At 46.0% G+C, this 26870-nt stretch overlaps 1 protein-coding gene across 1 annotated transcript in view; it reads right to left on the bottom strand.

Annotated features, from left to right (window-relative positions):
- The window catches only part of PDGFA (platelet derived growth factor subunit A), a 61392-nt gene that overhangs the window by 7909 nt on the left and 26613 nt on the right, over window positions 1-26870 (bottom strand). The window contains exons 3-4 of the mRNA XM_048494892.1: window positions 12479-12583; window positions 8530-8717 (exon numbers count right to left, since the gene is read on the bottom strand). Of these exons, the coding sequence (XP_048350849.1) occupies window positions 8530-8717; window positions 12479-12583 (293 nt within the window). The remainder of the gene's footprint in view (window positions 1-8529; window positions 8718-12478; window positions 12584-26870) is intronic.

Raw genomic sequence — 26870 nt, 5'->3', positions numbered from 1 at the left:
CCTTCCGCACAGGCAGAATAATCCACTTTCAATCCACTTTCAGTCCACTTTATCGTTGGATTTTACTGTGCAGAATAACAAAACCCACTTGCAAACAATTGTGAAAGTGGATTGAAAGTGCATTATTCTGCAAGTGCGGAAGGGGCCATAGATGTTCAAGCCCTCAAGTTGGCTGGTGAAGCCCCTATAAAGGACAACGAGAATCCAGTCTATCTGGGGGCAAAGCTCGCTGCCCTTGGTCCAAAGAAATGGTCGCAACTGGCAATATTTTCCAAGGCTGCCAGCCTTCCACCCTGGAAAGATTTATGGCAGGCTGCGACTCATAACAATGCTTTGCTCGAAAGGTCAGTGGGGGTTGGAGAACCGCCCTCTCAACCTCTTCTTGGCACGGTCCAACTCTTACCAAGCGTAAGGTCTGAAAGGAAATGCCTGTTGGATCTGAGTCATCCAGCACCAAAGATGACTAATCCCTCATATTTATAACAACAAACACAGATTAAGACCTTCACGATCAAAGGGCAAAGACGGAGCCCCGGCCACAAACAGAACAACTTTCCTATCGGCACTACTTATTTCAGAGACTACAATGAATCAACGTCAGAGAAAACTGCTCGGGACAGAAATAAACGACTGCCTCTTCCCCTGTCTTTTTCGGCTGGAGATAAACTGCACACATAGACATGCTTTGTATTGTGTAGGCTGTTGTCTACGTTGTCTACACTGATGACATTATACACTAGTACCACATTCTTGCTAATATAAGCCCTATGTTTTGTATAAGGCTACGTTGCCCACCAACGTACACATTGAATACAAGTGGGTGTCATTCTATTACCGCATTTCTGCTCATCTAAGTATTGTGTAGTCTTGCTTTATTACAGGCACACAATTTGTGCATCATGCATTGATAATCTCTATCTGCCAGGGCCTTGGTTCCATCTTGGGTCCTGACATTTTCCCCTCCCGGCCTTTAGATCAGGCGCCTGTTGTGGTTGTGGTTGTTAATTTGCTTGCCTTAACTTCATTATTTAGTTTTAAAGTAAATTGTTGCTGCTCTTAAATTAACTGATTATTTTAATGATTTGTTTTAATGAGATTGTTATTATGTATTTTATGGATTGTTGGTGTATAGTATGTTGTGAGCCGCCTCGAGCCCTTTGGAGATGAGGCGGCCTATAAATCCAACCAATAAATAAATAAATAAATAAATTTTTGTGCGTCATGCGTGATAAAAAACCGGGAACAATGCAGCAAAATCAGGTCTACAGTTATTCTACCTAGGACAAAAAAAAAGTAAGTTATGGTCAAGGGAATCGATTAAAGGTGGACAAAATAAGCCACGCCGTCCGTGCCGTGGGATTTTAGAAAACCGGCCTCGTAGCAATGGAGAAGGAAAGTTGTTGCATCTAGCTCGTGTCAAGACCCGTCTTAGATTATAAACAAGTAATTCATCCAAATGGACGGCAATACAAAATTTTTGAGGAATCGCATCCAGAGTGGAAGTCTGCATCATATTGAGAGGCACTAGCTTTCAACTTCTCACAAGAAGGAACAACAGTCTTAACACCCTCCAAATGACGGAATGCTCTTTTGAACCAGAGTCACTTTTCTAGAAAGGCATGTACTCGCCGCAGCTCTCAAGCGGATTAACGAGAGAGGGGTGGAATGACGGCTGATGGTACCGGGCCACTCCGAAAGGGCCGCAAGGGTCAAAATAGAGTGCCGGGATACAGCTCCGGCATTCAGTCGGGGTTTTGAGAGACAACACAAAGTCGGCATGGCACAAAAGCAACAGCTGAGGGACGGAGGATGTTTGCACAAAGTGACTCAAGAAGCTATAGCTGGATTATGCTTTAAGGGGAGAAGAGTTAACAGATGGAGCCTTCCGCAAGGCCGAATGGATTTACAGTGTTCATCCATCCTTCTGGGCCATGTCACAGGAGAAAGAGTGCGGGGAACAGGAAAGATTTGGAGCCCATCAAGTGACCCAAAGGCCACTTGGTAATTGGCAGGATACATCCATTCTGTCATTAACAGACTAGTATCAAGACCAGTTAATGCCAATATATTTCACACAGGGTCAAGGGACAAGCTTCAACTCTACTTGGCGCAGCTGGCTACTTGATACGGCCAGCAAACATCCGGAGAAAGGAACGATAGGCAAAGCGAAAGGACGGATTATTTTCATCCTATGCTACTTCTTAAGTAGCTCAAGATTCTCCCTCTTTCCCTGTTATCGTCACATATGGCCTTGTTAGGCTGAGAGAGAGAACCCCTTTCCTGAGCCCTTCGGGGATGGGCGGGGTGGAAATTATAAGTAAGTAAGTAAATAAATAAAATTTTGGTGACCAGAATTTTTCGCTGAAGGTTATAGTAGTTGCACAACATTCAACAAGCATCATTGATTTAAACAGCCGAAAAGTCCTGGACGTGCTGGCATCTACACATTTGGTGTTGAAAATCTATACAGTTCAAACTCTTTGTGGGATTAGCACCGAAGGGAGGAGCTTGATGTAAATGGCTGACCTGTGTCCCACGTGAATCACCCTATCCTGTGCCTTAATGTCTTAAGGTTGTGTGTATGCCAGTGTGGTGTAGTGGTTAAGAGCAGGTTGACTCTTATCTGGTGAACTGGATTTGTTTCCCCGTTCCTCCACATTAAGCCTGCTGGATGATCTTGGGCTCGTTCACAGTTCTCTCAGAGCTTTCTCGTCCCCACCTACCTCACAAGGTGTCTGTTGTGGGGAAGAGGAAAGGGGAGGTGCCTTGAGTCTCCCTACAGGAGAGAAAGGGGTGTTATAAATCCAAACTCCTCCTCCTCCTATCTTCTTCTTCTTCTCAGATAAATATCCAAGGCCCCTTCCGCACACGCAAAATAATGCGTTTTCAAACCACTTTCACAACTGTTTGCAAGTGGATTTTGCCGTTCCGCACAGCTTCAAAGAGCACTGAAAGCAGTTTGAAAGTGCATTATTCTGCATGTGCGGAATGAGCCCAACTTTTAGAATGCTGACTATGTTGAAACACAGGTTACAGGGGTTGGAAGGGACGGTCTCAGGGAAGTCAGTGTGGGTCAACTCTCAGCTTCTTGTAAACCCATTTTTTCATTATAAACTTGAGTGTGGGGCTGTGAGTCACGGGTAGACCTGCTGGTTGGCGTGCAGAAGGTCACAGGCTCAAATCCCTGGCATCTCTGGACAAAGGACCAGGCAGTTGCTAGTGTGAAGGACCGTCTGCCTCAGACTCTGGCGTGCCCCTGCCCGTCCATCTGAATACGCAGTCCTGATTTGGATAGATCAATATAAGGCATCTTTATATATAACTGTGATGCCGAACCTATGGCACGGATGCCAGAGTTGGCACTCAGAGCCCTCTCTGTGGGCACGCACAAACAGGGGGAAATCGCCCCACCCCCACCCTTGCACACACATCTAGGTTGGCCTGGGCCGCTGGGCTCGATTATTAGCATTAAACCTAAGACCTAGTTTTGGGGAAGCAGTATAGGTAACCCTGTTAAGCGCTGTTAAACCCCACTGATTTTCACGCGAAAAACTAAAGCACAATCCTTTACCTGGGAGTAAGCTCAGTTGCTGGCAATGTGGCTTGCTTCTGAGTAAACCCTCCTAGGGTCATGATTCACCTGTTCGAAGAGTTGCATGGTTGCTTCAAAGCAAAGCCACCTTCTACCACCAAGCTTACTCCCAAGTAATGCACGCCTCAGAACCAACCATTTTTTCTAAACGAAAACCTCAGTATTCAGGTTAAATTGCTACGTTGGCACTTTGCGATAAATAAGTGGGTTTTGGGTTGCAATTTGGGCACTCCGTCTCAAAAAGGTTCGCCATCACTGATATATAACGTGCAAATTCTAATTCTGTCTAGAGACTTGATTTTACCTCCTAGGCATGCAAATTCTTTCTAGCCTTGTTTTCCAAAAGATGGGGGAGAAGGATAAATTGACGGTAGTTGGCTTGCTTCTTGACACACAAGGGCCACACAGTCTCCAATACCTTCAGATCTGAGGAAGCAGGGCCAAGAAAGAATCCTTGTCAGAGAACCGCTGCCAAGCGGACTTGACGGTACCGAACAAACGCCAACTTTGTGTGTTTCGGGACGAAGCCCATTTTCCAAATAATTACTTCGAAATCTATACTTAGAACAGCTTGTTAATTATAAGTGCAGATGGGTCATGACCAGAGCAAGGTGCAACTCATTCCTCTCTGTCTATCTTCAAGGTCTTTTCCTTAACATCCCACAAAGTGAGCGTTGTTGTCGGTACTGTCCCAATGCTATAGACTCAATCCCTCATATCCTGCTTTACTGTTCGAGGTATAATGATATTAGAACCGATCTGGGAGCTTTACTACCTCTAGAATTTAAGTTTCTCTCAGACAAACTACAAATGTCTAAGCTATCGAACAGCCCTAATGTAGAAATTTCTGAAGCAGCTGCTACATTTTTAATCCATGCTCTACATGATATATAACAATGAACCTGTTTTTGTATTTGGAATGTATGGTACTTCTGGTTTATGCCTAATAAAGGTTTTTGGATTGGATTCGTTCGGAAAAGGAAACACTGGGTTTCTCCCTACTCCATTTAGCAGATTGTTTTGTGTAAATCCTCTGAATTTCAATAGTAGTTTGGGTCAAGGGCTGGTCTCCGAAGAGCGCACAAAACTAACTAGTCTGTTGTCTGGATCTCAGTTGGAGCTCGGTTTGGTAACGGGATAAATCCTGTTCACTCTTGCCGCTGCTTGCGGCAGCGACATCTAACACCCGATGATGGCAATCCACGCCCATTTTTTAAAATGCTACTGTGGCCCAAAGGTCTTGAGAAAATCCTCCCTGTCCGAACCATTAATTAAAGGAGAGAAGTCAAACGGGAGGAGTGTATTCTTTGCTGAGAGGGGTTATTTGACCTCAACGTCCCTCCGTCAGCCACCAAACAGAATTCATAGTCATGCCGTCTTGCCTCCTCAGATGCCTTCCCTGTTTCTGGAGCTTTGATATAATTAATTGTTTCACAAGTTTTGGGAGTTCCCATGTTCAGCCATGAATGGCTCATGTGTGCCATAATCCAAAAAGATCCTCTTTTGGGGTCACGCATAAGGTAGGGGGAACTGGGTGTGTTTCGCTTGTTCCCAGAACGGAGTTGAGAGCTCCCTTGTCCTAGAGTGGTGAGATCATAGCTTCTCCCTCAATTAACTCACTCTGACTGGAAACATATCCAGTTAGCGGAGAGGCCATCGTGTAGAAAGCAAGGACAGAAGGTCAAACGGAGCATTGTAAGACTGTTCCCTCCCAGGTCCGGAGCAGAGGACCCTGGTTTTCCATACGTAAGCTGTCTGGAGACCTCCCCTCCAAAAGATGGCGGCCAGAAAACATTGCCAGATGAGCAGGTTCAACAGCAGAATTTATATTTGTTATGAAGAAGCAAAATAGTTGGATTTATATCCCCCTTTTCTGTCCTATAGGAGACTCAAAGGGGCTTACAAACTCCTTTCCCTTCCCCCCTCACAACAAACACCCTGTGTGGTGGGTGGGGCTGAGAGAGCTCCGAAGAACTGTGACTCGCCCAAGGTCACCCAGCTGGCGTGTGTTGGAATGCACAAGCTAATCTGAATTCCCCAGATAAGCCTCCACAGCTCAGGCAGCAGAGCGGGGAATCAAACCCGGCTGCTCCAGATTAGAGCACACCTGCTCTTAACCACTATGCCACTGCTGCTCCCTGATACACACAACTGCTGATAAGCACCGTCAATATACAACCTGGGTCAGGACTTTAAGAAGGGCCAGAAACGTGGAGTGTTGTGACGAAGCCAAGTCACAACTGGTCTAGGAACATTTCAGGGGGCAATCGTTGTCAAGGCTGACAGCTTTAATCCCTAGTCTCATATTTATTATCTGTATCCCCCCTCCTCAGTGCCATCCTACGGTCATGTACTGTCATGTATTGTGACATTTATTTATTTTATTTACTGAGTTGTTTTACTAGGGTTTTCTCCTTGCAGGCAGAAGTATCTAAGTTTCTTTTTAGCTGGGTGTTTGGAGACTATGGCCCCTTCCGCCCACGCGGAATAATGCACTTTCAATCCACTTTCACAATTGCTTGCAAGTGGATGTTGCTACTCTGCACAGCTGCAAAGTGCATTGAAAGTGGATTGAAAGTGCATTATTCTGCATGTGCGGAAGGGGCCTATATGTCAACCTTTTTGGGAAAAAACTGCTTTCTAGCTGTATTTTTTGAAATTTTGCTGGACATTTGTTGCTTTATACTGTTTAATTTTACTGTAAGGCACTTTGTGGTGCTCACTTGGATGGGAGGGTGGGCTAGTAATGTCTTTATTTTATTAATTTAATTATTATTTGTATTTTCTTTCTTCATTTGCTTTTATACCCAAGGTGGCTTACGTTATTCCCCCCTCTTACAGCAACCCTGTGAGGTTGGACTGAGAGTTTGTGACTGGCCCAAATCACCTAGCAGTCTTTCATGGCAGAGAGAGGATTCGACAGACCCCAATCGGACATTCTATTACATGCTAATCACTCCCCCTTACAAAACAGCTTACGTTATTCTCCTCTCCTGTTTTATCCACACGAAAATAACACTGAGGGTGTGTGACTGACCTAGTCCCGCACAGCGTGCTTCCAGTGTGCAGTGGGGATTCAAACCTGGTTTTCCAGGACCTAATCCAGCACTCTACTCACTACACCAAACTGACCAACATTGGCAGACTAGGACCCCTTCCGCACATGCAGAATAATGCACTTTCAATCCACTTTCATAACTGTTTGCAAGTGGATTTGGCCATTCCGCACAGTCAAATCCAGCTACAAAGTGGATTGAAAGTGCAATATTCTGTATGTGTGGAAGGGGCCTTAAGATCACCATCTTGGAAGTTCTTCTGAATTTTGAAGAAGAAGGAGAAGGAGGAGGAGGAGGAGGAGGAGGAGGATTTATATCCTCCCTTTCTCTCCTGTAGAAGACTCAAAGGGCTTACAAACTCCTTTCCCTTCCCCCCTCACAACAAACACCCTACGAGGTAGGTGGGGCTGAGAGAGCTCCAAAGAACTATGACTAGCCCAAGGTCACCCAGCTGGCGTGTGTGGTAGTGAACCGGCTAATCTGAATTCCCCAGATAAGCCTCCACAGCTCAGGCGGCAGAGCTGGGAATCAAACCCGGTTCCTCCAGATTAGAGCACACCTGCTCTTAACCACTACGCCACTGCTGCTCCTACCCCACTGCTGAGTGTGTAAACCCAGAGAACCAATTCCTTCAAGACTGCACCGATCCACTTAACCTCTGAAGACATTCCGCAGTATTTCTCCCAGTATAAATCAACAGCGGAGTGGAGCCCAATTCTGCGAACAAACTCCACTTGGTAAAATGTTTGTTCGACAGGCTGCAGTGGAGAGAAATTGGATTTTGCCTAATGAGCAAATGGGGCACAAAGCTGTACGAGTCTCAAATCCCAGGAGGCAAGTCCTATATGAAACACATTTTTCCCCCCTCTGATCAAAAGCACTATGTTTCCACAAATAAAAGACCAATTTAGCCTACATAATATTTAATTAAGGAAACAGGCAGTACAGGGATTTTTTTTTCAAAAAACATTCAAACGTCCCCTGAGTCATTCTATCATTTGGAAATCAAGAGCAGGACCGTGGGAGTAAATGGGAAAGGCCTAATCATGTTGTTGTTGTTTGCTAATCAGTGTTATTTCACCCTCCCATGGATTTGGGGTCCCAGCTGACCCCAAAGGATTATACAAATATGTAAGATGTTCCACCAAACTGTACTGCACCATTGTTGCTCCTATACCCGTGGTGGCGAACCTTTGGCACTCCAGATGTTATGGACTCCAATTCCCATCAGCCCCTGCCAGCATGGCCAATTGGCCATGCTGGCAGGGGCTGATGGGAATTGGAGTCCATAACATCTGGAGTGCCAAAGGTTCGCCACCACTGTCCTATACCAATAGGGCAACGGAATCACAGACCCCAGTTGAAGTTATGGGGGACAACATAAAAACATATTGCAGAATATTGGGGTGCAAATAATTCCAATATGGTGGCAATTTTCATTTAAACAATACCACAGGGTCCTTCTGTTGATGAAAAATGATAACCACGTAGTATAGGTTCCTTTATTTCTTTCGGGGGTGGTGGGGGTGGGGATAGAATTTAAGGAAAAAAGTCTGAACAGTGGAGGTCAATAAGGACCCCAAATAATATCCCTGTATATTTGCATCCTTGTGCAATAAGCTAATACTCCTTAATATTTATTATTATTCATGTGTTTGCTTCATTCATACCTTGCCATTCTCCCCAGTGAGGACCCAACACAGCCTGATATTCTAACCACTTACTCTACACTGGGGGGTTAAAACACTATAATGGTGCGGAGAAAACAACCTGGCATCAATACCAAAGGGGGCATGTGGACAGACACTGGAAATTCCGGCTCAGAAACACGCACACACACACACACACCGTGGCACTGCACATCACGGCTACCGCTCTCACCTTGACACTTCTGTGGTGTATCCGCGACGGCTGGCACTTCACACTGCTGGTGTTGCAACAGCCCGTGCAGCGTTTCACCTCCACGCACGGTGGCCATATCAGAAAGTTTGCCGACGTGGGGTCAATCTGACTCCGAGGTATCTCGTAGATGACGGTTCGGGTTTTGCAGACGGCAGGAATGGCTTCCTCTGCAGAGGGAATGAAGCACGTCGGGTCAGTTGCCTGCCACCGGTTTGCACCTCCCTGTCCCAGGCAGGGACAGGCTGGGATTGCGTGTGTGTGTGTGTCTACGATTAGTTACGTGTGTTAGAATGAATGCACAACTACTCTACGCTGAATCATACAATTTGTCGATCAAGGGCCCCTTCCGCACATGCAGAATAATGCACTTTCAAACCACTTCCAATTCACTTTGCAGCTGGGTTTTACTGTGCAGGATAGCAGACTCCACTTGCATACAATTGTGAAAGTGGATCGAAAGTACATTATTCTGCATGTGCGGAAGGGGCCTTTGCTTTATATAAGAGAGTTTACTGACTTAAAGGGAGGGTTACACAGAATAAAACGAGCAAGCGCCGCACTGCTCTGTTACATATTTATAGCAGGCCCCTTCCACACGTGCAGAATAATGCACTTTTGATCCACTTCCGCAATCGTTGCATGTGGATTTTGCTATTCCGCGCAGCTGCAAAGTGCACTGGAAGTGGATTGAAAGTGCATTATTCTGCATGTGCGGAAGGGGCCCAGGCCAATCTTGTCTCAAGGGCCCTTTCCGCACGGGCCTTTAACAGTGCCCTGGGGACGGCAAAAACGCCGTCCCCGGGGAGCTGTTCGCAAAGCCGCCATTTTCCAACCTCGCTTCCCCAGCAAGGTTTATGGAAAACGGCAGCTTCGAGCTGCTGCGGCTCTAAGGCGCCCTCCCTCCCCCCTTTTAACTGTCGACCTACCGTCGCTGCGGCCATCCGGCGCGTCGCCGAGGCCTGGGGACACGCCCCCTGCCCTGTGGCGCCGGAGCGGTCGCGGAGGGCAAGGGGGCGTGTCCCCAGGCCTCGGCGACGCGCCGGACAGCCACAGCGACAGTAGGTCGACCACGCGACGGCGCCCCGCAGCACTGTCTTCCCGGTTGTTTCTGGGACCGTTCATGCGAACGGTCCCAGGGGGGTTGGGTCGGAAACGGCCAAAGTGAGGTCTTTCAGATCCCTTAATCTTGCTGTACCCGTGAGCCACAGCACCTCCCAACGAACCCCAATGTAATATTTAAACAGAAGTCACAGATGCTGTGGCCAGCTTGCCACCCTCCCAGCTTCACAGTTTGTATTAGAAGGATCCATTTTATTCAGTTAAATGTTCAGTCAGCCACCCCTTTGGACCCGTCAAGCAAACGTATCAATCATATAAACCTCCACATCGACAGTTTCACGTTCATCTGTTCCCCTGGTTATTTGTTCTTTTAAAATTATACATTTTTTTTAAAAAAAAAGCAAAAAGCTTTCCAAAACTGCTGTGGGGATTGCAGGGTTTGGGTGACATCCCAGACACTAGCCAGTTGGCCTTTCAAAACGCTGACTTAAATAACCATCAAGATGTGACATGACAGAAAGCTAGAGGCCACGGTTTTTTTCCCCCCCAAAGAGCTGACTATTTAAAGTTCAGTGCTAGAGAGGGGAGAGAGGAAGAGAGGGAAGAGCAAGATAAGCTCTTTTGTAGAGAGGACTATTTGGTTTTCTTTGTGTAAATTATCACACAATAATAACCCTCTGTAGATATTGTTTACGTTGTTAAGTTTAACACAGGCCCCTTCCACACTTGCAGAATAATGCACTTTCAATCCACTTTCAATGCCCTTTGCAGCTGGATTTGACTGTGCGGAATAGCAAAACCCACTTGCAAACAATCGTGAATTATGGATTGAAAGTGCATTATTCTGCATGTGCGGAAGGGGCCACAGAGTATGAAAGTTTATTTAGAATGGTTTAAATGTTTATGGAATATTAGAGACTCTGGTATGATAATACCACTAGCCGTACAAGTGCTTGCTTGAATTGTTAATTTACCCCGCTTCCATTATGGTTGATCTACCTGGAGGTTGGCAACCCAAGTTTCCAGGGCGTGGCGTTTGCAGCCCACGTGCAAAACTGGGACGGAAGAGCTCCAACCATACGCTGGAGAGCCGACAGGTATGTTTTCAAGCAGCAGGGGTTTTTTCCAAACGATCCTGCTGCTTCAAAAACGTCATGCCTGCTTTTACTAGTTTTGTTGGCAGGAACAGAGTTATCAGCAACGACAGAAAGTACAGAATGCATTCTCCTTCGTAATGCTGCTGGGTTGGTGGTCTGCCTAGTGACAGCTAGGAGGTCCAGTGTTCTCAGTTGCCCGTCCCTGAATTAGGTCATGTTGAATGCTACAAAGACATGCTTCACACAAGGCATTTCAGAAGCTAAAATTCCAGAAATTCAGCTCTTGGTCATTCGCTGCACAACCGCAGCCTAGATCTTACGTTAAAACCGCTTCAATATTTTCCAGACTTCAAACAGCTTAGACAGTGGTGGCGAACTTTTGGCACTCCAGATGTTATGGACCAACTGGCCATGCTGGCAGGGGCTGGTGGGAATTGTAGTCCATAACATCTGGAGTGCCAAAGGTTCGCCACCACGGGCTTAGGAAAACTTTTTTTAAAAAAAATTAAAAATGGAGGATAATTTTAACATTTAGCCCTTTCCTAAAATCGAAGTATCGGGTTTTTTTTTTTACTTAAGAATACAAAAGAGTAAAAATTGTGGTCACAGAAAAGCCCTGTCTGCTCCCCGGGTGTCTGAACAAATCACTGGGCTAAGCGTGTCTTCTAAATGGAGCAGGGATTCATGCAGGACCACAACAGGCAGACTCCTCCAAGGGTAGTTGTGCCTCTGCTGTATCTTTACAAGCGAATGGCCAAATTCATTCAATGCGCAAACACAGGAGAGTTATCTCCTCCTACCCTCAAGAGGAGACTGATTAGGAGACAAGGCCTGAGCCATGAGTCACACAGAGATACAACAAGCACTCTCTTCTGTGGTTGGGCACGCTGTACTTCCAGAGGCCTTGAATAAAATTTATCTAGGACACCTGCATTTCTCTTGGGGTACTCTTATAAAACCGGAGCACGCTTTCTGAAAGTACATGAAATCTACAACATCCCGTTCCTTAACTTGTGTCTCGCTGTCGACAAGCTGAAACACGAAAGATGAATGCAAAGAATTTTCTTGTGCCGGTCCTTCCCAGATACCTTACCCTCCAAAGAATGAGCAACTTGCAGAAAAGAATTTTAAAAATACAAAACTCTTTTCTCCTGAGTTTATCAGGTCGTTTCGCCTCTTTCCTGAAAAAAGAATCCCAAAATTCATGCACAACGACAAACCAGAGTCAGTTATTACAGGAACGAGGCTAGGAAATTCCTGGGTTTGCGTAAATCTTTTATCCCATCGGCCGTGCATCTAGCAAATGAAATATTTCCGCTTTTGTGGTACTTTAGTTTGCCATCTTACCAGAATCCTAAAGTTTGCTCTCCTCCTTCTAAACCTGGGCTCATTCCGCACATGCAGAATAATGCACTTTCAAACTGCTTTCAGTGCTCTTTAAAGCTGTGCAGAATAGCAAAATCCACTTGCAAACTGTTGTGAAAGTGGTTTGAAAACGCATTATTTTGCGTGTGTGGAAGGGGCCCTGGTTTGGAATGTGATTTGAAAGGTAGAGATCCACCAAACCACAGTTTGTGGGTTTGATGAAAAAAACAGCGGTTTGTTGAGAGCACCTTTCATGTCGTAGACATTTAGCAGAGGACAAGGTGTGTGGAGGTCCAAAGAGGCCCACCCATACCTATTTCAGAGCCGACCACAACTCCTTCCATGCCGCCCCCGTCCCCCAGCAACCCAACTTTTATTCTCTCATTAAACAATGTTCAGTTCCTCACCAATGCTTCTTTTCCTACGGATGGGTCTGGGGCGATTATCTTGCGCGTGCTTGGTGGAGCGAACGCTGTGTGGTATCAAGTTGGTTTCCGAGGCATCATCGTACCCTGAAGGACAAGGAGACAAAAACAAAACGAGAAGACCGAGGGATCAGCGTTTTGCGAGGAAAGTAAGAATCCTGTTCCCTCGGTTTTTTTTAATATCAGGCTACGCAAGAAGGGAGAACACAAGAAACTGAAAAGCACGTATTTCCTTGCTTATCTTCCCCAAATCTGCATATATGGCCAACACTATTCGAGAGTTGATAGACCTGCCCTCCTCGGTTCACAAGTTCCAATTGAGAATGCTTTCAAAAGGCACAGGTGAAGATCCTACACACCCCTCAAATGCAGCTTCAGAGCTCGTCCCTGCTGAGTGAACTGGTCGGCCTTTGTCATTCCCTCCATATCTGGCCACATTTTGGCTAATCACCAATTCCTCACCTACTCTTCAAACTCCACTACTTGAACTACTACCCATCCATTAGTATGCAAGGCCAGGAGGTCAGTTGTAAGGATGTCAACTATCGCTTGGGGACTCCTGGAGAATTGGAGGGGATAGAAGAAGAGGAGTTTGGATTTATATCCCTCCTTTCTCTCCTGAAAGGAGCCTCAAAGGGCTGACAATCTTGTTTCCCTCCCCTCCCCCTCACACAACAAACACCCTGTGAGGTGGGTGGGGCTGAGAGAGCTCTGAGAAGCTGTGACTAGCCCAAGGTCACCCAGCTGGCATGTGTTGGAATACACAAGCTAATCTGGTTCACCGGATAAGCCTCCACAGGTCACGTGGCAGAGCGGGGAGTCAAACCCAGTTCCCCGCATTAGAGTGCACCTGATGTTAACCGCTACACCACCCTGGCTCTAGAGATCAAATATAATGGCCTGGAGATCAAATATAATCCCGGGAGATCACTATAATCCCTCTCAGCCCCACCCACCTCACAGGGTGTTTGTTGTGAGGGGGGAAGGGCAAGGAGATTGTAAACCCCTTTGAGTCTCCTGCAGGAGAGAAAGGGGGGATATAAATCCAAACTCTTCTTCTTCTTTGTGGCTGGCAACCCTAATCCCTGGACAGTGTTCGGAAGGAATTCCCTGAACACCCCTTCATAACCATCCTGTGCCCCCCCCCTTGAGAATCAATGTGGTATAGTGGATAGAGTGGCAAATTTAAGACCACGGGTGAGCCGAGTTCAAATCCCCACTTTGACCATGGAAGCTTTGTGGGGTAAACTTGGTTCTAGCACAAACTCTTAGCCTGACCTACGAGGAACAAAAGCGAGAAGGACGATGTTCTAAAAGCCACTTTGAACTCAACCAGGGAGAACAACAAGATATAAATAAACGCAAACATAAAATGCACAGTGCGTTCGCACCGCTTCCAATTAAATGGCTCATATTTTCCGCTCGCGGGCCTCTGTCAGTCAATGACTCACATGTATCCCTGGCAGGCTACATTATATTTGGACTGGCTAAATAACACTTCTGGTGGTCCGTCCAGTATGGCAGGCTATACAGCTGACTGGGTAAATGTCAGCTGTATAGCCTGCCATACTGGACGGACCACCATTTCTCATAAGAATGAAAGCACGCCGACCACACAACCAACTGAGACCTGCAAGGGAGACAGTGCTCCAGTTTTCGTTCACACTGTGAGATTAAAAAGAAAAAGAAAACTCTCCAACAGTGAAGAGCAGGGCAGCAGGGAGCTACCTCCCAAGAGGGGCTGACAAGCATTCGTTGAGTTGTTCTCATTGACTTGTTAGGACAGGCATTTAAAAGCCAAGTGTTTGTATATCACTCCCTGCACATCACATTCAGGTTATGCAGCACAGTGGCAAGACAGTATGCCATTTCACACGAGATTCCTCAGTGCTCTTAGTTTCCTGTGTGCAGTGTCTACATTTGGAAGGGGAGATGGGCTGTATCCACTTTACAGGTCATCAAATGTAGATGGCTGAAACAGTCCACTGGCGGGGGGGGTGGGAGTGGAATTTAATATATGCCACTTGATCAAATGGACTGCCGGCACCAGATTTGAAACCGACTTACACCAGGTTTGAAATGGACTTACACCAGATTTGAAGTTGACTCACGCCAGATTTGAAATGGACTTATTTGAAATTGATTTACACCAGATTTGAAATTGACCTACGCCAGATTTGAAATTGACATGCCAGATTTGAAATTGACTTATGCCAATTTGAAATTGACCTACGCCAGATTTGAAATTGACTTACACCGGATTTGAAATTGACTTATGCCAGATTTGAAATTGACCTACACCAGATTTGAAATTAACCTATGCCAGATTTGAAATTGACTTACACCGGATTTGAAATTGACCTACGCCAGATTTGAAATTGACTTACACCGGATTTGAAATGGACTTACAGTGAGTCGGGCCTTGTGAATGCATAAAACTGCTTTATGACGAATCAGATGGTCGGACCCTTGAGGTCAGTATTGTATGCCGACTGGCAATACTGCCTGGTCCTTTTTAAATGGGGATGCTGGGAATTGAACCCGGGACCAAGCAGATACTCTATCACTGAGCCATCCCTTCCTGCAAAACCACTGATCCATTGAGGCAATTTTCTCTAACAGCAGCGTTCCACTGGTACGACGCAAGGAGCAGCTTTCCCAACCCTGTTTGACCAAGTTCCTTTTAACTGGAGACACCTGAGATCGAACCTAGATCCTTGTATACAGACAGCATCCGTTCCCCTGAGCTACACTCACACACAGCAAAACCCCACAAAAAAAACATTAAAGTTTGCAATTGCACATTTATTCAACATTTCAAAACCTTGCAGAGTTTTAAAGGATTGACAACGTTTTCTCCCCACTTAAGTTTTTGCAGATTAGAGTCCACTTCTGCAGAAGTGATGAGTAGATATTTTGCTAGTCATACATTTTATGTAGGAGGCTGGAGGAAAAGGCCTTTTCAAGGGTATAGACCGGCATATCATTGTGTAACTTTCAAATCTGATCAAGAAAAATGCAGAGATGGTTAGCATCTGTAATGAGTAGGGGAATCCCAGATCGGATTAAGATAGTTAGCATCCATAAATGAATTAAACGTTCTCTATCGTGGCAATCTGAACTCAGCGGCCTGGGTATCAATCAACCAACAGGTAATTTTCTTTGCATAATTTGTTTCCCTTCCGTTCAAGAGAAAGCCGACAAGTAATAGAAGGCAATGCACAAATTTCAGAAAGGCTTTCTTGTAGGAAGCGCAAAGCTACTGGGTAATAATTCAGCTGTGAACTTGTATCAGGGATGAAATCTTAGGCCCCTTCCGCACGTGCAGAATAAGGCGCTTTCAATCCACTTTCACCATTGTTTGCAAGTGGGTTTTGCTATTCCGCACAGTCAAATCCAGCTGCAAAGTGCACTGAAAGTGAATTGAAAGTGCATTATTCTGCACGTGCGGAAGGGGTCTTTCCTACACGAACCACTCCGCTGGCTTAAACAGATGTGTCTGCTTGCCATACTGATGGTCCAGCTGCCTTAAACAGAGATGCTTGCTAACATTGTGCGTGCTTTCCCCTTATTCTATAATCTCACCTTTTTGCCTTACTAGGAATCTTTGTTGTTAGAGTCAAGTACTAACATATCTGGTAACCCACTTAGTGGCTAACTGAAAAGCTTTTCAGCATACTTGTATTCAGCCTTGGGCCCCAGGAAGAAAGTTGTACTATAAATGAAAACAAATTATAAATAACAACCCCCTATTGAAAATAATACGGTGTAGGAAGGTGGTGTGGTATAGCCTGAACTTATTAGATCTCAGAAACTAAGCAGGGTCGGTGCTTGAAGGCTCCCCAAAGGCCCCTTCCGCACATGCAGAATAATGCACTTTCAATCCACTTTCAACACACTTTGCAGCTGGATTTTACTGTGCGGAATAGCAAAATCCACAAACAATGGTAAAGTGGATTGAAGATGCATTATTCTGCATGTGCGGAAGGGGCCAGAGGGAAGCAATAGGAAACCATCTCTCCTTCACATTTTTCTGAAAGCCCTTTCCTAGAATTCCCCATATGTCAGCTGCAATTCGACAGCCTTTTGAAAGTGGATTGAAAGTGCATTATTCTGCATGTGTGGAAGGGGCACCAAGCGATTTACAGAATGGGCCTCAGATCTGGTCGAAATCTTTTTCCTAGTAACAGTTCTTGACAACAACACCACAAAACAGGGCTAATGATGTTCGAAGCTGTGCAAAGCTGTGCACGTAAAACCAAACTTTAAAAAAAAAACCAACCCTGAATATTGCACATTCTGAAATTGGGCGCCTGAGGGCAGAGCCGTGTGGTTTTTAATTATTGTTCTATAGCAGCTCGCATCTTCAGGCACTTTGTGATGATTGCAGCTCTTTCCGTACAGTAACAATGCTACCACTATAAACTCCCTTTTTTAAAAAAGAAAAAAAAGGCTCAATAATTTAAGAGCATGTAGCGACCCGTCGGGTTTTCCTTTTCAACCTCTCTGTTGCAGAACAAATCCTTTATTGAGAACCCTAACCTTTTGGAGCGGCATCTGAAATGAGTGCAAACTCTGGGACCGAATCCAGACATGTCCTGTTCTTTAAATAATCCAACCACATGGGTGAAAGGGCCATGAGAAAAAAAAGCAAAAGATAGAAAACTTGGCATTTCGCTTATCGTACGGCGGCGGCAACACAACCGGCGCGGGGCTTCGCTTTGTTAAGGGGAAGACAGTCCAGCCAGCAGAGCTTTCCGGCAGTAGGCCGAAAAGTCAGGACAGGAGGCGGCGAGGAGAGAAAGCGACTGGATTCCAGTGCATTAAAAGCGGTCCGTTCCAATGCTTGGCTTAGCAAAATGCCCTTTGCAGCACAATGGAAATGTTTCATAGGGGGCCGAGTTGCTTGTGTGCCATCTGTGGGCTCTTGTTAAGAGTCCGAACACACGTGGCTTTCATGAGCAAAAATTGAGAAAAGCTGGCGCACACTCGAGACTCAAAGGCAAGTGAAAAGATGCCTGGACGTTTGCAGAAAGCCCAGCAGTTCTCAAGAGATTCTTGCCATTTTGGAGAGCGGGGGCAGCCAACGTCATTTTCAACACCAGACGGAGGGATCACCCCCAACTGGCCAGAACAGCAAGCATCGCGCAACAAAACGTTTTGCAGAAAAGGGGGAGGAACGGCTCCGTACTGGTGGCAAGCATCCAAGGAAGTTTATTTATTTATTTATTTTATATACCGTCCTCCCCCTGAGGGCTCAGGGCAGTTCACAACAAGGTTAAAACATACCTTAAAACATAATTTAAGGTTGACTCAATAAAAGAAGCCACAACCTTCAGTTTGTAAGTCCGGAGGAAAGCTGTTAAGGATCAAACGTTTCTGGAGGTCATTAATTCTTAGGGTTGCCAGGATCAACATGATAGCGCACAACGCGCACGTCCAAGGAGGTTCATCTTGGTAGGCCTCTGGAAAAATATGGCAACCCTATACCATTCTCATGGGTTTGGATATCGATAAAAAAAGGGAGAGAGGCCCAAATAAAACATTTGATCAATTACATATCCGAGACAAAATGTTAGCTGTGGCACCATTTCAATCGCCCAGAAGTTTGAGCCTTTCTTATTCCATTCATCACCGAGATTTCATGGTAGACAGGGCAATAAGTAACTGTAGTGCTTGCAAAAGAGCAAACCTGATGATATTTTATGACCTGCGCACACTGGAGAGCGTGTCGGAACTTGCAATAAGATCATTCTCCGGCAGAGATGCAATATTGCTGAATTAAACATTTAGTGGCAAAAACATCAAGGGGCCGTGAGAGAGCCTGAAAACTTGACTTTCATCAAGTTCCCTTAATGTTGCATATATACCCAAATCTCTCCAAGATTTATAGCATTTTAAGGACTGCGCAACCTGATAAACGGTAATAAATACCACAGGCACTAGGCCAAATTGTGACATATGCCCTGAATGTACATAAGATGAATCCTGTCATTTCTTCAAATCTGGCAACAGAGGAAGCTTTACTTTGGTTGCATTGTACACCTGCAGGGATTCTTAGTTTAATTGGAATAGTCCTGCCTCAGAGGCGTAGCGAGGGGAAATGGAGCCCGGTGCAAAAATCAGAGTTTTGCTGCCCGCCCCCCCCATGTTTGTTTGTGTTTGTATTTTTTAGTGTTTTTTCAGTTTTTGGCCTGCAGGGGGCGTAGTTTTTAGGCTAGCTGCTAGCAGCATCAACATTTCAGGGTATCTTTAGGAGACTCTCCTGATAATACCTCCCAGGTTTGGTGAAGTTTGGTTAAGGGGGTCCAAAGTTATGGACCCTCAAAAGGGTAGCCTCATCTACTATTAGCTCCCATTGGGAGATGGGGGGCACCCTCTTTGGGGGTCCATAACTTTGGACCCCCCAAACCAAACATCACCAAACCTGGCTGGTATCAGCAGGAGTGTCGCCAGACGATATCCTGAAATTTTGGTGCTGCTATCCTAAAACCTGTGCCCCCTGCCGGCTGACAAAGTAAAAACACTAAAAATATCAAAAATGCATTTTTGCTTCCCCCACCCCCCAGACGCGTGCCTGGTGTGACGGACACCCCCCTGCCCTGTGGTACCTACGCCACTGTCCTGTCTAAATAAGTTGCCTATATGAATAAGCCTGGAGCATCCTGGGGCCTCGACACACTGTCGTTCCTCTGCATATGGTTCAGTAATTAAAACAATTCCAAATTCACGGCAAAACAGTCCGTCAGTCCATCCAAACCACAAATAATGGTGTGTTTACTTTTCAACAAACCAGGATTAATCCAGTGTTTGGAAACCCTGGTTTGCAAGGAAGAGAACAAACCATGGCATGCGGCTCAAATCCAGCTATCAGTGATTCTCCACGAATTAAAAATGGTTCATTGTTACCTCTGAATCTTGCCCAATACAATTAACAAAATTAAATCATGAATATATCTAATTCTCGACATGGCCAAATCTGTGGATACTTAAATCCGGAGACTGGGACCATGAAAATGTCCCAGGTTTGCAGAAAAACATGAAATCTTTTTTTAAAAAAAATACATTCAGGTGTTTAAAAACAACATGATAGAAGCACTGACTGTAGCTTTAAGACATAAATGACTCTCAGTGGCCCTTCAGGAGGTTGCTAGGTAACCACAACAGTATCGCCAACTTTCAAGCCTTGGTTTCTGTCAGTACAAATCAGGAGAGGGTCAGGCCCTTCCTAGGGCTGCTATAACCTTGGATGGAAGACTCTTTGGGGAGAGGCTTTCCAGCAATAACTGGGTGACTTATTACGACATGACTTGCATAGGTTTTCCAGCACTGGTTGCTTGCTATTGTTCAACAGCAGCCCATCAATGCAGCGCAGTCTAGGGGTTAGAGCTTCAGGCCAGGATCTGGGAGACCCAGATTCAAATCCCCACTCTACCATGAATGCACTTTGTGTGCCCTTGGTCCAGTTACACATTCTCAGTCTACCCTACCTCACAGGGTAGTTGTGAGGACAAAACAGAGAAGTGGAGGACATTGTAAAGTGGTTTGGATCCTCACTGGGGAGCAAAGCAGGGTATAAATTATCCTCACTGTGGAGCAAAGCAGGGTATAAACCAATATTAAATACAGCTGGGAAATGGGGGAGCAGATAAAAGGTAGGTTGATAGGTGGGGGGATCAGGAGAAACAGAAGCAGGGGAAAGTAAGGATATATGCAGGAAAGAAATAGTGTGGGGAAAAGAATACAGGAAAAAGTACAGGAAAACTATAGTTTTCCCGGGAAGAGCTACTGTGGGAAGGAGAGGGGAAAATTGGAGATAAATGGGGGAGGAGAGAAGAAAGCAAGAATTGGGGGAAATGCTAAGGGGGCTTCCAGGGAAAGGAAAGAGGAAATAGTGCGTGCCCCCCCCCACAGGTCCTTCCAGGGCCCCCGCTTATACCATGCTCTTATTGTTTCTAACAGACTTTCAATAATTCCTCCTTTTTAAAAATAAGATTTCCAAGATTATTACAAAACTTACTGTAATATCAACTCAATACTTCTCTATTAACTTAAGAAGGGACCTTCTGTGTTTTTCTTCTCGCTCTTCCATATTGCATTATTACTAAATGTGAAAAAAGGTTCGGGAAATTAGAGGCAAGTCCCTTAACACAGCAGTTCTACCAAAGGATGTAAAAGATTCTGAAAAAGCAGAGAACACAGTCTTCTTGTAGGCAATTTGTTAACGGGCGCTAAAATGTTAATTGCCCCAAAACTGGAAAAGTGAGAAGGAACCTTACGTGGGGGCATGGTGAGGGGAAAATATGGGATGTCATGATTAAGTGTAAATTGCGAGAAGTTATTAAGACACAAATGGATTTATGATGCAGCTGTGCCTAACCTGTGGAAAGACTAAGGCCCCTTCCGCACATGCCCCATATGTCCCTACTCGGCCTTTGCGTTCAGCAGAGGCCAATTTGCTGGTGGTCCCCGGCCACTCAATGATGCGGCTGGCCTCCACACGGGCCAGGACTTTCACAGCGCTGGCCCCGGCCTGGTGGAACACCCTCCCACCAACTGTCCAGGCCCTGCGGGACCTTGGTGAGTTCCGCAGGGCCTGTAAGACTGTGTTGTTCCACCGGGCCTTTGGAGTGTCCAGCCGCTGATATGGTGCCCCCCCCACTGCTCCTGCTTTGGCACTGGTACAACAGAGCTCCTCATATTGAGGGGCCTGCCGTCCCCCCCTTCTTGGGGTGGGTTTTTAAATTGAGCCTGGACGCCTCTTGTTTAATTTGCTAATTGTTAGCCGCTGTTTTTATGTATTTTAAGATGTTTTATTGACGGAGCCTATGTTTGTATTTTACCGGATTTGCTCCTTTTTATTGTTTATATATTATGTTGTTCACCACCCGGAGCCCTTTGGGGATCGGGTGGTATAGAAATTGAATAAATAGTAATAATAAAATAATAATGCCAAATAATGCACTTTCAATCCACTTTCATTGCAGCGGTGCGGAATTGCCAAATCCACTTGCAAACAATGTTTAAAGTGGATTGAAAGTTAAGGTGACCAAATGGTCACCTTTGTGAACCGGGGGGGGGGGGTGTAAGCGGCCGCGCGCATGCGCATGCAGCCGCAGGAGCACACTGCCTTCTGGGGCTTGCCGTTTCCCGCCCTGTGACAGGGCGGGAAATGGCAAGCCCCAGAAGGCCGTGCTCCTGTGGCCGCGCACGCATGCGCGAATGGCAAAGCCCCCCCCCCAATGGACAGAGGCGCCTTCAGCTCCCGGACCGCTCCCCCCGCAGAAGCGCCCCAGAAGGCAGTGCGGCAGCCTCCCAAAAATCGGGACAATTGAAATAACCCGCGGGATGCGGGACAAATTGTTTGAAGGCGGGGACTGTCCCGCCAAAAGTGAGACGTCTGGTCAGTCTGTTGAAAGTGCATTATTCTGCATGTGCAGAAGGGGCCTGAGAAAAAATGCACAGAACTTTCATATTAAAATAATTCTAACAGAAGTGTATATAACCAGATAACATTTTAAGTGTATTATTATTAATCAGTTTGCAAGACCTGAGCAAGGTTATTGACGATAGGTCGCTTTGGAAAATGTTGGTTCACAGGGTCGCCATGAGTTGGATGCAACTTGATGGCACTTAACACACAGAGTATTAATTATGGGTCAATTGCACCAAAGGGTCAATTTTGTAGACCACACTAGGGCTTGCTTACTTGGTCTACTCAGTGACTGAAAGGCTATGAAATGGGTTTAGATTGAAAGGCCATGAAACGGGTTGATCTGCTATTTAGTACAGTGGTCTTCAACCTTTTCGGACCCAGAACCCACCTTTAACCCCCTGGCAACAACATGGGACCTGCTGAGCTGCAAGCATGTAACAAGAAGTCACAGTATCTCACAGTCACCAGTCAGGAAGAGGAGGAACCGGAGTTATGACCTCAACAGCGTCAAAGATAAAACTGCGGGAACAGAAAACGTAAGCCCAGGGAGAAATTTACTCCACTCTTGTGTTCTCAAAGAACAGGAGGAGGCATGATAATCTGTCTCTCTTCTCGCATGCCCGGGCATCAGTTCATCCCCAAAACACATGCATACAAAGGGTGCACTATAAGGATGTTCAATTGATTTACTCATTACCCAAATGTTGCAGACGATTGCGCTCACCCATGCAGAGGCACACGGACAAGAAGCGGAGCTGCAAAGTGCCATCAAGTTGTGGCCAAATTATGGTGGCTCCGTGGCAGGAGACGAAAAGAGGTGGTTTGTCATAGGACGGCTCTTGGTAGCATCCCTGGCTTCCTTGGTGGTCTCCCATCCGAGTACGAACCACGGCCAAGCCTACTTAGCTTACTAGATCTGACGAGATCAGGCAAGCCTGAGCCATCCAGGTCAGGGGCATAAGAAGTACATTCGGAATCATCTTGGAAATCTGCCCTGTCAAAAATTAACCTGTGAATCCAGGCCTTTCGGCAAGCTTGCCATGGAGTTCTCTATGTTGGAAGGAATGGGGAGCAGGTTTTAGCACCCTGGGGCTGTTCAGACACTCTGGTTTGATGCTATGTGGACAAATTATACAAGTCCCGGATCAGGCACTTCAATAAAACCAATAATGACAGTTTGGGAGCGGCAGTGGCGTAGTGGTTAAGAGCAGGTGCACTCTAACCTGGAGGAACCGGGTTTTATTCCCCACTGAGTGGCAGAGGCTTATCTGGAGAACCAGATGTGTTTCCACACTCCTACATTCCTGCTGGGTGACCTTGAGCTAAGCACAGTTCTCTCAGAACTCTCCCAGCCCCACCTGCCTCACAAGGTGTCTGTTGTGGGGAGAGGAAGGGAAAAGAGCTTGTAAGCCACCTTGAGTCTCCTTGCAGAAGAGAAAGGGAGGATATAAATCCAACTCTTCTTCTTCTTAATCACTTGACCTTAACAAATACTGTGGCTGGGCATCTTCATTCGATATGTAGGGGGTCCAAAGGAAAAAATGAAAAATTCAGAGGGAAAATCACTTTTTTTGCCCTGAAGGCTTTCCCCACCCCACCCCAATTTCTCATATGGAAAACTGGGGAAGATTTGGGAAGCGCTGAAATAAAAACCTCTTATGAAATATCTTCTCTTTTAGAATGAATGAAATACTTCTCAAGGCAAGGAGAAGCACTCAAAATGTACTGTAGTCTTAGACTTCCCCCCTTTTTCAAATGGAAATTGTGGGGGGAACCTCCCATGAAACATTGTTCTTTTTCTGAGCAAGGAATTAAAGCAAAACTTGTCTTACAAAGCACTTCAATCATTCTAAATGTACAGCATAAAAAGTCTGATGACTTGGGTGAAGTCTGGGGGTGCAATGAAAAAAGTTCTTATACTAGATTTCCAAGGTGTTTTTGTTTAAATGATTTTGTTTAATGATCATACATTACTAAGATAAGGTGACCAGATGGTCACCTTTGTAAACCGGGACGGGGGTAGGCGGCCACAGGCATGTGCACACAGCTGCAGGAGCGCACTGCCTTCTGAAGCCCCAGAAGGCCGTGCTCCTGAGGCCGCACACGTGGGAGGCTGCCGCACTGCCTTGCGCCCCAGAAGGCAGTGCGGCAGCCTCCCAAAAATCGGGACCGCTGAGATAACCCGCAGTACGCGGGACAAATTGTTTGAAGGCGGGACTGTCCCGCCAAAAGCGGGACGTCTGGTTAGCCTGTACTAAGAGAGTATTTATTTACTCGTTTGATTTCTTTGTACCCAGCCCTTTCCCAACTGTGGCCATGCACAAGTTGTGTTTTTAATTTTACAAAGTTTGGCTTAATATCAAAACACTCTGGGAGTCCTTCCTATTACAAATGTTCCGGTCCAAAAAAAGGCATTTTCTTTGGTCTAAGATGGAATTTTTCTACCTTTTTTTTCTCTGCCTGTCAGACAGCAAAGATTCACACACATTAACCACACAGATTGTGAGTTTTCTTATAGAAAATGAAGATATTTATATTTCTAAATTCCATAAATATGCCACACAGTGCAATTGCATATACTTGCTAAGTTACAGATGTGTTTCATTTTGTTCGATCACCAAAAGGTCTGAGAAGTGAGTAATTTCATATATTTCAATTTCACCCCAAATTTCCTCTCCCCCCCCCGGAAGGGGGGAGAGATAAAGGCCTCCCCTCCCCCCCCCCCCCGGCGGCTTCAAAGTTTCTGGAAATTTTACATTTCTAATCTTAACCCACGGGTAAAAAAAATTCCAAAACAAAATTAGCCTGGTATCTTTCTGTAAGGACTAAAGGAAACGTCACAAATTACTAAGCACAAACTTTTGAGTTCCCCTAGAAGGCTTTACCAAGTTGCATATTCTATACAAAACAAGGGCAAGCACAGATTAAAAATATTCCAGCGCGCAATAACAGAAGTCAGCAATCTGTGGTTTTCAAGCTAGAATCTAGAATTAAAACTGACCTCTAGAGGACAGAGACCAGGCTCCCTGGGAAAATAGACTGCTCTGGGAGATGGACTCTACAGTGTTATCCTCCACTGGAGTCCCTCACCTCCTCAAATCCCAACTGGCCCCACCCCTAATTCTGCAGGAATTTCCCAACTAAGACCCCTTCTACACATGCAGAATAATGCACTTTCAATCCACTTTGCAGCTGGATTGGACTGTGCGGAATAGCAAAATCCACTTGCAAACAATGGTGGAAGTGGATTATGAGTGCTTGCGCGGAAGGGGCCTTAGAGTCGGCAACCCGACTTAGTGGAGACTGGGAACTGTGGCAGACCCAATTTGATGACGCGGCACTGGGCACGTATCCAATTTCCAGCATGCCCCCGAAGCTCCTGGGACGAAGAAGCAAACGATGGTGCTTCTCCCACGAAAATGATCACAAACCAGCGATTGATTGCAAGAAATTACGCCATGATAAAACTGTGGCGAACCTTTGGCACTCCAGAGGTCATGGACTACAATTCCCATCAGCCCCTGCCAGCAAATTGGCCATGCTAGCAGGGGCTGATGGGAATTGTAGTCCATAACATCTGGAGTGCCAAAGGTTCGCCACCACGGTACTAAGCCCACCACAGCGACATTTCTGAATTATTTCGTTTTTAATTTTTTGCCATCAAATCACAGCCGACTTATGGCGATCCTGTAGCGTTCGCAAGAGATGAACAGAGGTAGTTTGCCATCGGCCTCCTCTGTGTAGCAATCCTGGATTTTCCTGGCGGTCTCCCATCCAAATACTAACCAGGGCCAACTCTGCTTAGCTTCTGAGATCTGACGAGATCAGGCCAGCCTGGCCTTTCCAGGTCACAGCCAGCACTAAACGGTGCTTCGTCCTGGAGGTTTTATTTTGGTGCTTATGTGGCAGACAGTTTTTTTCAAATGGGAGCGGTCCAAACATGTGACTTCACGCACACCTGGATCCTGAAACGAGTTCCACCCGGGGAACGCTTTATTGCTTGATCCTGGTCCAAAGAAGGCTCCGCAGCCTTCCAGTGCTGCTCGTTCCTTCGCTGAGCCAGTCTCATAATCAGGAAGTTATTTCCAATGTACAACCTGAGCCAATTGCCCTATCTATAAAAGAAAGAAGGAACCTGGCCCCAGCAAGCCAAAGATTGTTTTCCTTCCGATGAAGAGATATGAAAGCCAGTCACCTGCAGCCCTGCCCAAATCTGTCTAGGTTTCCATGTCCCAACTCTTACTGCAGATATTCACAAGCAAAGAGGACACCAATCACATTCATCCAGACTGGAAGCAGGTAGCACGTGGAGATAGGGATAAATCGATTACACTCAGGAGGAGGAGGAGGAGGAGGAGGAAGAGGAGGAGGAGGAGGAGGAGGAGGAGGAGTTGGATTTATATCCCCGCTTTCTCTCCTATAGGAGACTCAAAGGGGCTGTCAAACTCCTTTCCCTTCCCCCCCCCAAAAAACACCCTGTGAGGTAGGTGCGGCTGAGAGAGCTCAGTAGAACTGTGACTAGCCCAAGGTCTAATCTGAATTCCCCAGATAAGCCTCCACAGCTCAAGTGGCAGAGCTGAAGAGGAAGAAGAAGAAGAAGAAGAAGAAGAAGAAGAAGAAGAAGAAGAAGAAGAAGAAGAAGAAGAAGAAGAAGAAGAAGAAGAAGAAGAAGAAGAAGAAGAAGTAGTAGTAGTAGAGGAGGAGGAGGAGGAGGAGAGGGGAGGAGGAGAGGGGAGGAGGAGAATTGGATTTATATCCCCCCTTTCTCTCCTGTAAGGAGACTGAAAAGGGCTGTCAAACTCCTTCCCCCCTCATAACAAACACCTTGTGAGATAGGTGGGGCTGAGAGAGCTCCGAAGAACTGTGACTAGCCCAAGGTCACCCGGCTGGCCTGTGTTGAAGTGCACAAGCTAATCTGGTTCACCAGATAAGCATCCA

Source organism: Sphaerodactylus townsendi, linkage group LG04 (assembly GCF_021028975.2).
Source record: "Sphaerodactylus townsendi isolate TG3544 linkage group LG04, MPM_Stown_v2.3, whole genome shotgun sequence".
Classification (NCBI taxonomy): Eukaryota; Metazoa; Chordata; class Lepidosauria; order Squamata; family Sphaerodactylidae; genus Sphaerodactylus; species Sphaerodactylus townsendi.
Note: the sequence above shows the minus strand (reverse complement) of the source record. Positions and strands in the feature narration are given on the sequence as shown.